At 36.4% G+C, this 15,128-nt stretch overlaps 1 protein-coding gene across 21 annotated transcripts in view; it reads left to right on the top strand.

Moving 5' to 3' along the window:
• LOC129008307 (membrane-spanning 4-domains subfamily A member 8-like) overlaps positions 1-15,128 on the top strand; it is a 111,721-nt gene that overhangs the window by 23,919 nt on the left and 72,674 nt on the right. For 14 of the 21 annotated variants that reach the window (XR_010127551.1, XR_008492509.2, XR_008492520.2 and 11 more), the window contains one exon: positions 744-800. Coding sequence is in view for 1 of the 21 variants with exons in the window: in XM_054440382.2 (XP_054296357.2) it covers positions 744-800 (57 nt within the window). In the remaining 20 variants the exon portion in view is untranslated. The remainder of the gene's footprint in view (positions 1-743; positions 801-15,128) is intronic. The other 7 variants (XR_010127552.1, XR_010127548.1, XR_008492508.2 and 4 more) reach the window with 1 other exon arrangement.

The following is a 15,128-nucleotide window of genomic DNA, read 5'->3' as shown; positions in this document are numbered from 1 at the left end:
ATTTGTTTATTATCTGTCTCTAACACTATTTACTGTGAATTTTCAGAGGCCCCATTTTCTGAGAAAGGAACATGCTCTGCTCCCCTCATTACAGACTAGATAATCATATAATGTCATTTAAAAACTGCATACACACATGCAGTTTACACCAATGGAAAAAAAATCAATTATTGATACACTGAAAACTATTGTCCTTCCAACCATGCCAGAAAATAATAGAATATTCAGTATAAGCTACATTTGGAAGCTAATACATGACACTTGCATTTCAAAAATTAAACTGCAGATGAACTATTTTCAATGCTGTTTCCGGTTAGTAAAATATTTTTCAATAACATTATATTGAACATCTGTGAACATGAACTCACCAAATTATAACAACATATATTTTCTAGCAATAAAACTCATATATTCGGTAAGAAGTTATTAAATAAAACCAGGTAAGTTTTTATTTACCCTCCATGCTATAAAATCATGTTAAAAAATCCCTGTATTTTATGCCAAATACAAGCATCACAGTAATCCAGTAATGATTCTGTATGTACTAAAGAACCATTGGATTTATAGCTGGGTGATTTTTCCAGGGGCTACCACAAAACTACAACAGCAATTTTGGTATTTCAGCCTAATTCCTCTTAAGTTTCAACTATTCTTTGGATGGGCTTCATGAATGTTATTAAAGTTCTGAGAATCTCTTGTATGATAATGAAAATATTCTTATGTATGCCTCTTTTTGTTCTCAGTATGTTATATCAGGAATTTTTGCAATAGCAGCAGAGAAGAAACGTTCACCAAGGTTGGTAAGTCAAAATGATTAAAACAATTTCATGCTGTGTTAAGTGTAAGAACCCTGGCCTCAGAAAGTGGTCAACTCATGGGTTGGTTAGAAAAATTTAGCAACAACAGTATAGGCTTTTAAAAATAAAGTTTTATTACAAAGAAAGAATGCTGCAGAAGAGTGCAGCAGGGCATCTCAGCAGGAGAGGACTGAGCATGCCACAGTGGATTTTTCCTTAGGGGTATTTATGGACCTTAAAGCGGGAGCTTAAGGGTGATATGCATGTTAAACGATTACATTTGCAGACATTTTGGTGCCTTAATGTCAGGAAGGGTAGCATGAGTTTAGGCATGCATGCGTTCCAGAGATATCTAGAAATTCTAGTTACTTATAAATTTTAAGTTGAAAAGAGGCCTGGAACTAGGTGCTGACTTTAGATAACAGGGAAATCTAATTACTTCTAAATTACTCAAATAAGGAATTTTTTGTCTCAGATGACCGGCTTAATGGTCACCAGGTGGTCTTCACCCTCCTCATTTCAGAGAAAAAATTAAATTTATCAAAAACAACGATATCTGTAAGGAGCACATATCATAGTTTCTGAAACAGTGCAAGTCTATCTAAAATACTGCTTTACAATACTTTACGTTATTTTTAAATGGGTATACTACAACAGAATTAGTTGCTAATTTTATAAAACACCAAAAGAATACAGGATGCATGAAGCAAACTAGAAAGTCAGATATGGAAATTTAAATAAAATATATTATTTTTTTCAAATTAAGATATCAAGTATGATAGAACAAATGTATATAGATACATTGAAACAGTAGGAGAGAAAAACATGATTAGAATAATAATGTTAAGATTTATTGGATGGCTTCTATGTGCGAGATGCCTTACAAAGTTTTGGGATAATAGCTCACAGCACAGCAAACCCTATCAGGTTGATAATATTATATACCTATTTTATAGGTAAGGAAACTGAGATACCAAGAGCATATGCAACTATCCCTAGATGTATATTAATTAATAGATCTAGATTTTGTAAGGGATGGAGCTGAACTTTGAATCAAATAACCTTAGGTTAAGAATTCAAACACGTAATCATTGCTTAGGGAATATGGCAGAAGGAATAAATGCTTAGACTAAGAAGGCTTTGGGTGGGAAGAATCAGATAGGGCTGAACAGGAAGTCTTGGTTAAGAATAAGATAGGATCCAAGTTCTCTGTGAGCTCAGCAAAACAAAGTAAAGTGATGCATGGTATTTATTTACATTTATTCACATATCTATCTTTTGTTTCTCTTTATTTATTTCTGTATTTCAGCATTTCAAATTGGGATTACTTTCTCTCTAGCTGAGATATTCCCTTCAACTTGTTTTTGCACAAAAATCCTGGCAATAAATTCTCTCAGCTTTTGGTAGTTTGAAAACCACCTTATATTGTCTTTGTTTTGAAAGGTTCTTTAGCTGTATATAGCATTCTAGGTTGGCAATTATTTTATTTTACTTCACTTTAAAGATGTCATTCTGTTGCGTTGTGGCTTACATCTTTGCCATTGTGAAGTTTATGTTTGTCTTAGCTTCTCAGACTACTTTTACAGTTTTCTCTTTTAGTTTCTAAAAGATTTACTATGATGTACTTAAATACGGTTTGCTTTATATTTACCTCATTTGGAATTTGCCAAATACATGTATCTACATGGGTTGACTATCTGGGTTGACATTTTTCATCAAATTCTGAATATTGTCACCCATTTTCTCTTCAAATATTGCTTTTTCAAAATTGCCTTTCTAATTCCCCCTACCTCCAGGATTCCAATTATATGTATGTTAGATATTTTCACTGTATAGACATATCTCTTACACTTTTTTCTTTTTCTTTTATTCTTCTTCTCTTTACTTCAATTTCAACATTTCTCTCTTGCCCTTTGCTTCGGGTCATTAATGCTGTTTGCTACTGTGTCTAATACGCTGTTAAACTCAGTTCTCCATTTCAGTGAATGTATTTTTCTTTTTTTTTAATTTTTTTATCATACTTTAAATTTTAGGGTACATGTGCACAACGTGCAGGTTAGTTACATATGTATACATGTGCCGTGTTTGTGTGCTACACCCATGAACTCGTCATTTAACATTAGGTATATCTCCTAATGCTATCCCTCCCCACTCCACCCACTCCACAACAGGACCCAGTGTGTGATGTTCCCCTTCCTGTGTCCATGTGTTCTCATTGTTCAATTCCCACCTATGAGTGAGAACATGCAGTGTTTGGTTTTTTGTCCTTGAGATACTTTGCTGAGAATGATGGTTTACAGTTTCATCCATGTCCCTACAAACGACATGAACTCATCATTTTTTATGGCTGCATAGTATTCCATGGTGTATATGTACCATATTTTCTTAACCCAGTCTATCATTGTTGGACATTTGGCTTGGTTCCAAGTCTTTGCTATTGTTAATAGTGCCGCAATAAACATACGTGTGCATGTGTCTTTATAGCAGCATGATTCACAATCCTTTGGGTATATACCCAGTAATGGGATGGCTGGGTCAAATGGTATTTCCAGTTCTAGATCCCTGAGGAATCGCCACACTGACTTCCACAATGGTTGAACTAGTTTACAGTCCCACCAACAGTGTACAAGTGTTCCTATTTCTCCACATCCTCTCCAGCACCCATTGTTTCCTGACTTTGTAATGATCACCATTCTAACTGGTGTGAGATGGTATCTCATTGTGGTTTTGATTTGCATTTCTCTGATGGCCAGTGATGATGAGCATTTCTTCATGTGTCTTTTGGCCGCATAAATGTCTTCTTTTGAGAAGTGTCTGTTCATATCCTTTGCCCACTTTTTGATGGGGTTGTTTGTTTTTTTCTTGTAAATTTGTTGGAGTTCATTGTAGATTCTGGATATTAGCCATTTGTTGATGAGTAGATTGCAAAAATTTTCTCCCATTCTGTTGGTTGCCTGTTCACTCTGATGGTAGTTTCTTTTGCTGTGCAGAAGCTCTTTAGTTTAATTAGATCCCATTTGTTAATTTTGGCTTTTGTTGCCATTGCTTTTGGTGTTTTAGACATGAAGTCCTTGCCCATGCCTATGTCCTGAATGGTATTGCCTAGGTTTTCTTCTAGGGTTTTTATGGTTTTAAGTCTAACATTTAAGTCTCTAATCCATCTTGAATTAATTTTTGCATAAGATGTAAGGAAGGGATCCAGTTTCAGCTTTCTATATATGGCTAGCCAGTTTTCCCAGCACCATTTATTAAATAGGGAATCCTTTCCCCATTTCTTGTTTTTGTCAGGTCTGTCAAAGATCAGACAGTTGTAGATATGCAGCATTATTTTTGAGGGCTCTGTTCTGTTCCATTGGTCTATATCTCTGTTTTTGTACCAGTACCATGCTGTTTTGGTTACTGTAGCCTTGTAGTATAGTTTGAAGTCAGGTAGCATGATGCCTCCAGCTTTGTTCTTTTGGCTTAGGATTGACTTGGCAATGCGGGTTCTTTTATGGTTCCATATGAACTTTAAAGTAGTTTTTTCCAATTCTGTGAGGAAAGTCATTGGTAGCTTGATGGGGATGGCATTGAATCTAATGTATTTTTCAATTCTAGAACTTCCGCTTGATTCCATTTCTAGTTTCTAATTATTCTGTGAAACTTTCTGTCTGTTCATCTATTTTATCCATTTTTTCTATTTTCTTGAACATATTAATAGGAGTTATCTTAAAGTCGTTATTAGTTTTAAGTCTGTTAAATGGATCACTTATGACACTGTTTCTATTATTTTTGTTTCCCTAGTGTTTTTTTAAAAATATGGTCATGTCTTTTAACATGTCTAGTAATTTTTTATTAAGTACTCAAAAATATGTATTAAAAAGTACAGCAATGTCAGCTGATGCTTAGTTCTTCCAGAGTGAGCTCACTCATCTCTCCCCAAGGTTCATAAACCAGAACCAAGGCTGAATGGCAGTTAGTTCATATACTTCTAATTTATCTTCTAATTATAGCATATAACCCTCCAAGGTTTTCAACTGAGAACATGGTATGTCTTCAAGTAACTTCTCTCTTGCAGTCCTGAACCATGTTTTCTCAGCACAATTACATGGCCAAAAACTATGTTCTGTTTCTCAGCTGCTTTCTTCTTAATTCCTTCTCCTACTGACCAGAAAGGCATCAAAATCTGGCTAGCATGTTAATAGAAAAATTTGTTATGAAGCTTACTCATTTCTCTGACCACTTCTTCTACTCAGGAGCTTATCTCCTCAGGTTTACGTTTTCTTTCCAGACCTGAAAGAACACAAAAACCCTATAGTGATTCCTCTCTCCCCTAGCAACTCCTACTTAGACATAATCTGAAACCTCAGCCTCTTGTCCTGGCAAATGCTCCCAAAGGCCTACATGGTGAAACCCCATCTCTACTAAAAGTACAAAAATTAGCTGGGTGTGGTAGCAGGCACCTGTAATCCCAGCTACTTGGGAGGCTGAGGCAGGAGAATCACTTGAACCCAGGAGGTGGAGGTTGCAGAGTGCCAAGATCATGCCATTGCACTCCAACCTAGACAACAAGAGTGAAACTCTGTCTCAAAAGAAAAAAAAAAGAGAGAGAAAAGAAAAGAAAAATTACCTGTAGAACCAACATCTTCTCACCTTTCTGTGTCTTTCTTAGGATTCACAATCCCTTTATATTCCTGAATGTTTTAGAAGTTTTCTGATGCTTTTATATAGATGAAATACCTTTTGTACTATATCATGCTTTTCTAGTTGCTTTCAGAGGCAACACTAGTCTGCCATACCTTTTTTATCATACCAGAAGCACAAGTTTTGTCAATGTTTTTATGCCTATTGGATCTCATTGTTTTCTTTCTGATATTGATTATTTGTGTGCTTGCTTTGTCTTGGTTAGTCACACCAAGGATAAACGAAATGCAAAAAACCCTATAAATTAACCTATAAATGTATGCCTTTGAAAACTACAGTGTACTGAAAGAAGACATAAGAGGAAATAGAATATATTGATAGTCCTATAACTATTAAATGAATTAAATCTGTAGTTAGCAAAATTCCCACACAAGATAAATTTAAGCTGTGATGGCTTCACAAACAAATTCTATCAAATACTTATAACATCAGTCTTAAATTATTTCAGAGAATATAAAAGAAAGTGGACTTCTCAGCATATATTATGAAGTCAGTAAGCCTTGAAGTCAAGATCAGGCAGAGACATGATGAGAAATAGAAAATAAAGGCAAATATCATGTATACATGTACATATAAGCAAAAATTCTAAACAAAATATGAATAAATCAAATTAATTATTATATAGAGAAGATAATATGATATAAAAAGTTATTTTTATTACAGGATGTAAGGTTGATATAATATTAAAAATTAAAAAATGTAAGTTGTTACATTAGTAGAATAGAAAACACATATCAGCATCTCAGTAGATAGTGCAAATGCAGTTGATAAAATTTAAAATCATTCATACTGTTTTTAAATCTTAGAAAGCTAGGTGTAGAAAAATGTAAATCAAACATTATATGTCATGCTAAAACAATAAGAGCTTTCTCTTTAATCAGGAATAAAACAAAAATGCCAGTACCAAGATGGTTCACTTAGGCCCAATGATAATCACAAAGAAAAACAACACAGAAGATACACATGAGATTGCTTTTTAAGTTAAAGTGTATCACTACAAAAATTAACAAATCACAGAGGATATGTGGCGTTATTTCTGAGGGCTCTGTTCTGTTCCATTGATCTATATCTCTGTTTTGGTACCAGTACCATGCTGTTTTGGTTACTGTAGCCTTGTAGTATAGTTTGAAGTCAGGTAGCGTGATGCCTCCAGCTTTGTTCTTTTGGCTTAGGATTGACTTGGCGATGCGGGCTCTTTTTTGGTTCCATATGAACTTTAAAGTAGTTTTTTCCAATTCTGTGAAGAAAGTCATTGGTAACTTGATGGGGATGGCATTGAATCTGTAAATTACCTTGGGAATATCTACAACTATCTGATCTTTGACAAACCTGACAAAAACAAGAAATGGGGAAAGGATTCCCTATTTAATAAATGGTGCTGGGAAAACTGGCTAGCCATATGTAGAAAGCTGAAACTGGATCCCTTCCTTACACCTTATACAAAAATTAATTCAAGATGGATTAAAGACTTAAATGTTAGACCTAAAACCATAAAAACCCTAGAAGAAAACCTAGGCAATACCATTCAGGACATAGGCATGGGCAAGGACTTCATGTCTAAAACTCCAAAAGCAATGGCAACAAAAGCCAAAATTGACAAATGGGATCTAATTAAACTAAAGAGCTTCTGCACAGCAAAGGAAACTACCATCAGAGTGAACAGGCAACCTACAAAATGGGAGAAAATTTTCGCAACCTACTCATCTGACAAAGGGCTAATATCCAGAATCTACAATGAACTCCAACAAATTTACAAGAAAAAAACAAACAACCCCATCAAAAAGTGGGCAAAGGACATGAACAGACACTTCTCAAAAGAAGACATTTATGCAGCCAAAAAACACATGAAAAAATGCTCACCATCACTGGCCATCAGAGAAATGCAAATCAAAACCACAATGAGATACCATCTCACACCAGTTAGAATGGCAATCATTAAAAAGTCAGGAAACAACAGGTGCTGGAGAGGATGTGGAGAAATAGGAACACTTTTACACTGTTGGTAGGACTGTAAACTAGTTCAACCCTTGTGGAAGTCAGTGTGGCGATTCCTCAGGGATCTAGAACTGGAAATACCATTTGACCCAGCCATCCCATTACTGGGTATATACCCAAAGGACTATAAATCATGCTGCTATAAAGACACATGCACACGTATGTTTATTGCGGCATTATTCACAATAGCAAAGACTTGGAACCAACCCAAATGTCCAACAATGATAGACTGGATTAAGAAAATGTGGCACATATACACCATGGAATACTATGCAGCCATAAAAAATGATGAGTTCACGTCCTTTGTAGGGACATGGATGAAATTGGAAATCATCATTCTCAGTAAACTATCGCAAGAACAAAAAACCAAACACCGCATATTCTCACTCATAGGTGAGAATTGAACAATGAGAACACATGGACACAGGAAGGGGAACATCACACTTCGGGGACTGTTGTGGGGTGGGGGGAGGGGGGAGGGATAGCATTAGGAGATATACCTAATGCTAGATGACGAGTTAATGGGTGCAGCACACCAGCATGGCACATGTATACATATGTAACTTACCTGCACGTTGCGCACATGTACCATAGAGCCTAAAGTATAATAATAATAATAATAATAATAATAATAATAATAAAAAAAAAAAAAAAAAAACAAATCACAGAGGAAGAAAACAAGATTGGAAGGAAAAAACAAAGGAACTACAAAATAATCAATAAATAATTAACAAAGTGACAATAGTAAGTCCTTTCCAGTGAATAATTACTTTAAATGTAATGGATTAAATTCTCCATCAAAACACATAGAGTGACTGGATGAATAAAAACAAGACCTAATTAATTATCTGCTGCATACAAGAGACTCATTTTAGCATTGAGGACACACATGAACTAAAAGTGAATAAATGGAAAAAAAAAATTCCTTGCAAATAATAACCAAAAAAGACCAAGAATAGCTATGCTTATATCAGACAAAATAGACTCAAAGACAAACACTGTAAAATGAGCCAAAGAAGGCAATTATAAAATAACAAAGGGGTCAATTTATCAAGATAATATAACAATTGTACATATATATGCATCCAATATCAGAGCACCTAAATGTACAAAAGGGAATATTAATATATCTGAAGAGAAGATAAAAATAGAATGCAATACAATAGTAAGGGACTCAGCACAAAGTTTGTAGAAGTAAGGAAATAATAAAGATCAAAACAGAAATAAATAAGAGACTAGAAAAATAAAAGATAACCAAATGAAGATTTGTTTTCATTAAAAGATACATAAAATCAACAAACCTTTAGCTAAGACTTTAGCTAGACTAAAAAACCTTTAGCTAGACTAAAAAACCTTTAGCTAGACTAAAAAAAAGACATAAAATTTGAAATGAAAGAGACATTGCAACTGATACCACAGAAATAAAAAGAATCATAAGACACTACTATGAATAACTATACATGAACAAATTGGATAACCTAGAAGAAATGAATGCACTACTAGAAATGTAAAGCCAAGCAAGACTGACTCCTAAATAAATAGAAAATCTGAATAGACCAATAATGAGTAAGGAGATAGAGTCAGCAATAAAAAGTCTCTTATCAGAGAAAATTCCAGAACCTGATTGCTTCACTGCTGAAATATATCAAACATTTAAAGAACTAATAACAATCCTTCTTCAAATATTTTTTAAAAATTGAAGGAGAATAATTTCAAACTGATTTTACAAGGCCAGCATTACCCAGATACCAAAGCCAGAAAAAAACACTGTGAGAAAAGAAAATCAAAGGCCAGTATCCCTAGTGAACATAGATGCAAAAATCTTGGACAAAATTCTAGCAAAACAATTTCAATAACATATTGAAAGGAACATCTGCATCCCACGTGGCACCCCCCAGGACTAAGAACCAGAATGTACAATATCTGCTGTCACCAGCAACCCCTCCCACTTGCCCAGCAGAGCCACTATGCACTAAGCATACCCTCCCATAAAACAAGGACCAGCCCTCCTGGGACCCACCACCACTAATGATTCTACCGACTCAACCACCGGAGAAAATATGCACCATGAACATTCCCCAGGGTCCAAGGATAAGACTGTCCATCACCCACCATCACCAGTGACCTTGCTCAATTAACCTGCAGAGCAACCAGGTGCCACATGTACTCCTGGAGTCCAAAGACTGGCTCACCTGATGGCCCAGAAAAACTGCACCACTAAACTCATAAATACCTGCAGTCTCTGTGCACACACAGACGCCATTGACATTGGTTACAGTCAAAGAAATCACACAGAGACCACTACTGAAAGAAAATTAAATCACACAGAAAGAAATCACCCAGAACCACCAAAGCACCCTACTCACACAATACTGTAGAACACATCTAGAAGAAAAAGATTTCTCCTATAAAAAAGCTATTCCATATAATTGGAAGAGGCACTTTTCCACAAGATGCACAGATATCAAAGTACAGACACACACGCACACACACACAAAAACCATGAAAAAGCAAGTAAACCTGAAATCTTCAAAGAATACAATAATTCTCCAGTAGCAGAACCCAAGTAAAAGGCAATCTATGAAATGCATGAAAAGCAATTCAAAATAATAACTTTAAGGCACTCAGTGAGATACAATGGAATACAGATAGACAATTCAGTGAAATAAAAAAAATTATGAACTAAATGACAAATTCAACAGAGATAGATATCATAAAAAAGCAAAGAGAAATCTTAAAGCTGAAGAATTCAATGAATGATTTAAAAAATACAATTGAGAACTTCAACAATAGACTAACTCAAGCTGAAGAAAGAATTTCCAAACTTGAAAACAGGTATTTTGAAATAATCCAATCAGACTAAATAAAAAGAAAAAACAATGTAAAGAAATGAAGAAAGCCTATGAGACTTATGGAACACTCTTAAGCAAACAAATATTTGCACTATGGGGTTTTTGGAAGGAAAAACAGATTAGGAAAAGCATAGAAAACCTGTGTAATGAAATAGTAGCTTATCACTTCCCAAGTCTTGGGAGAAATACGAACATCCAGAGTCCAGGAAGCTTGAGTGTCTCCAATAAACAACTCAGAAATGTCCACTCCAAGGAACGTTAGAGTCAAACTGTTAAAAGTCAAAGACACCCATCCCTCTAGGCTCAATTTGCTTCCATAAGAGACTTTAGTCCTAGGGGAACTGTCAGACCCTGTGGTCTTCCACATCAGACAAAGCTGGTCTGACTTGGGCCCTCCTTGGTTTGATGGCCTCTCCCAGGGCCCCAGTCTGGCCATGCCTGCTTACAGAGCAGTCTTGGATGCCCTGGGGGACCCACACCATAGCTTCTGCACCAGTGGACTGTGCCTGACTGGTGGAGAGCTCCAGTGAGGTGGCCCCTATAGCCGTGCACCAGCCCACACATTCCCTCCTCATACTACAGCTTCCCACAAGCCCATGGCAACTCCCCACATCACTTTGATGGCACATGTCTGCGAAGGCGGGTTTTGCTTTACTGGCCCCACCAGCATGCAGGAGTGCAGTATGCTTTCCCATCCTTGCCGACCATAATTGCAGATAAAGCCTTGAAGGGCAAAGGGTCAGTAAGCCCCACTCCAACAAGCACCCAACCCTTGCACTAACACTGCACAGAGAACAGGGGATCCTCCCACACCCTAAGCAATCACTCCTGCTTGCAGAGCACAGAGAAGGCACTCAGACCTGCACTGGCCAGCACCCTGTCCCAAGCCAACACCACCTCCATTGCAACAGGGCACACAGTCTCCAGCAGGGGACCCCAGCTGCCTTGCCTCTGCCACTGTTGTGAATGCCCACAGGGAGGCAGACACCCTGCATCTACTAACACTCTGCTACAGATGCCGCACCTCAGTCCCCCCAGCACAGTGGAATCCAAACCTCAAGGAGCCAGAGAACAAAGTTGGGGCCCAATACAAGTCCTCCAGAGTTAGAGCAGGCAGTTCATGGGTTGAGAGCTGAGCACTGGCCCCCTAAAATCTCCCAGAAATGAACCCAGTCAGCTGAATCCACCTTATACCACAATCAAACCCTCAAGGTCATCAAATAGGATAAAAGAAAAAAAAAATCCAAAGGTCAGCAACCTCTAAGACTGAAGGTAGATAATCCCTTAAAGATGAAACAGAACCAGTGCAAGAATGCTGAAAACTCAAAAAGCCAGTGTGCCTTCTTTCCTCCAGAGGACCACATTACCTCTCTAGCAAGGGTTCAGAACTGGGCTGAGGCTGAAATGACAGAAATGTAATTCAGAATATGGATAGAAACAAAGTTCATTAAGCTACAAGAATATGTTATAACTCAATGCAAGGAAGCTAAAAATCATAATAAAACATTGCAGGAGCTGACAGAAGAAATAGACACTATAAGAATTTCACAATGTAATCACAAGTATTAATAACAAAATAAACTGAGCAGAGGAAAGAATCTTAGAGCTTGAAGACTGGCTTTCTGAAAAAAGAAAGGCAGACAAGAATAGAGAGAAAAGAATGAAAAGGAATGAACAAAACTTCCGAGAAATAAGGGATAATGTAGAGACTGGATCTATGATTGATTGATGTACCTAAAAGATATGGTTGGTTCTATGCAGAGAACAGAACCAATTTGGAAAACATGTATCATGATATCATCCATGAGAACTTCCTCAATATAATGAGGGAGACCAACATCCAAATTCAGGAAATGCAGAGAACTCCAGTAAAATACTCTACAAGAAGATCATCCACAAGACACACAATCATCAGACTCTTCCAACACCAATATGAGGAGAAAAAAAATATTAAAGGCAGTGAGAGAGAAAGGCCAAGTCATGTACAAAGGGAAGCCCATCAGACTAACAACAGACCTCTCAGATGAAATCCAACAAGCCAGAAGAGACTGGAGGACAATATTCAATATTCATAAAGAAAAGAAATTCCAAATCAGAATTTTATGTCCAGCCAAACTAAGCTTCATAAGTGAAAGAGAAACACGATTCTTTTTAGACAAGCAAATGCTGAGGAAATTTGTTACCACCAGACCTGCCTAACAAGAGCTCCTGAAGAAGGCACTAAATATGGACAAGAAAGACCATTACCAGCCACTACAAAAACACACTGAAGTACACAAACCAGTGACACTATAAAGCAACCACATAAATAAGTCGGCAAAATAACCAGCTAACATCATGATGACAGGATCAAATACACACATATCAATATTAATCTTAAATGTAAAAGTGACAAGCTGGGTAAGGAACCAAGACCCACCAGTATGCGGTCTTCAAGAGATCCATCTCACATACAATGACATACACAGGCTCAAAATAAACAGATGGAGAAAAATCTACCAAACAAATGGTAAACAGAAAAAACCAGGGGTTGCAATCCTACTGTCTGGCAAAACAGACTTTAAACCAACAAAGATCAAAATAGACAAAGTAGGGCATTACATAATGATAAAGGGGAGGTCAGGAGGTATATGGAAAATTTCTGCTCAACTTTTCCATTAACCTAAAACTGCTCTTAAAAAATTACCTATTTTGGCCAGCCACGGTGGCTGACGCCTGTAATCCCAGCACTTTGGGAGGCCGAGGTGGGCAGATCACGAGGTCAAGAGATCGAGACCATCCTGGCCAACATGGTGAAACCCCGTCTCTACTAAAAATAAAAAAATTAGCTGGGTATGGTGGCACATGCCTGTAGTCCCAGCTACTTTGGAGGCTGAGGCAGGAGAATCGCTTGAACCCGGGAGGCAGAGGTTGCAGTAAGCCAGGATCGCACCACCGCACTCTAGCCTGGCAACAGAGTGAGACTCCATCTAAAAAAAAAAAAACAAAAACTATTTTTAGAAAGTCAACTTGATCGCAAAATATATGTGTAAATAAAAAAGGCTGCGATAATCTTGAAGAAAAACAGTGTGGATGTACTCTCTCAAATTTTAAGACTTATTAAAACTTTAAAAAGACAGTATGATATTATCACTCAAATAGACCAATAAATAGAACAGAATAGTTTCCAGAAACAGACACATGCTTACATAGACATTTGATTTCTGACCAAGGTGGCGCTGCAGAGCAATGGGAACCAAGCAGCCTTTTCAGTAATTAGAGCCATCTGAACGTGACTCATGTGAAAAGAATGAAACTTTAGTGCTACCGTACACCATACACACTCAAAAAAGTCAGTTTCAAGAAGATTTCAGATATAAATGTGAAAAGCAAAATTAAATGCTTCTAAATGATAAGTGTATATTTTCATGATTTTGTGGTGGGTAAAAATTTCCTAAACCAGATATAAACAGCAAAATACATTAAAATTAGAAACTTTGATTCACCAATTGGCACTATTCACAAAAACTAGGTAAGCCACACAGGGAAAGTTAATTTTACAATTATCACCGGTAAAAGACTTGTATCCACAATATATCAAGAACTTCTAAAAATCAATAAAAAGTGCGAATAGCCCAATAAAAATAGACAACATCCTTGAGCAGCCACCTTATACAAAATGATATTCAAATGGCCAATAAATTCATTAAAATATAATTAACCTGAAAAGGGAACCCTTATACGCTCTTTTTGGGAATGTAAATTGGTACAGCCATTATGGAAGACAGTATGGGGATTCCTCAAGAAATTACAAATGAAACTACCATATAATCCAGCAATCCCTCTTTTACCAAAGGAAATGAAATCAGCAAATCATAGACATATCTGTACTCTCATTTTCATTGCAGCATTATTCACTATAGCGTATATTTGGAAACAACCTGTGTCCATCAATGATGAATGGATAAACTGGTACACACACACACACACATACACACACACACACACACACAATGGAATACTGTTAAACCTTAAAAAAAAAAAAAAAGGAAATACTGCCATTTGCAACAACATGGATGAACCTGAGGAACACTGTGCTAAGTGAAATAAGCTATACACAAAAATAAAAAGAATGTATGATCTCACTTATATGTGGAATCTAATAAACACCAAATACATTGAAACAGAGAGTAGGACAGTGGTAATCAGAGGCAGAGAGGGGAAGAAATGGGGAGAAGTAGATCAAAAGGTACAAACTTGCAGTGATGCAGGAAGAATAAGCCTAGAGATCTAACGTACAGCATGAGGACTATAGGTGATAACATATATTTAAAATTTGCTCAGTGAGTAGATTTTAAGTGGTCTTACCACAAAAAAAGTAATTATGTGATGTGATGGACATGATCTTTTGTGTGACAGTAGTAATCATTATACTAGGTATATGTGTATCAAAACATTATACTGTATAACAAATCCATTGCAAAATGGTACAGCTGTTTTGTAAGACAGTTTGGCAAAAACAATAAAAATAGAAAAAAATAAAAGTGATACGCTTAAGCTCATTAAAAATTAGGAAAATAAAAATTAAAACCACAATGAAATACTACAGCAAACTTGCCAGAATGGTTAACTTATTGGCAAGAATGTAAAACAACTACTAGTGGAAGTTTAAATTTCTACAACCACTGGAAATTTGACCATATCTTCCAGAGTTGAACATATGTTTACCCTATGACTGAGTAATTCTACTTCTAGATATAGGCCTATCAGAAATGCTTACATATGTTTTATGAAAGGAAATACAAGTTTATAGCCTCCTTTT

Source organism: Pongo pygmaeus, chromosome 9 (genome assembly GCF_028885625.2).
Source record: "Pongo pygmaeus isolate AG05252 chromosome 9, NHGRI_mPonPyg2-v2.0_pri, whole genome shotgun sequence".
NCBI classification, from domain to species: domain Eukaryota; kingdom Metazoa; phylum Chordata; class Mammalia; order Primates; family Hominidae; genus Pongo; species Pongo pygmaeus.
Note: the sequence above shows the minus strand (reverse complement) of the source record. Positions and strands in the feature narration are given on the sequence as shown.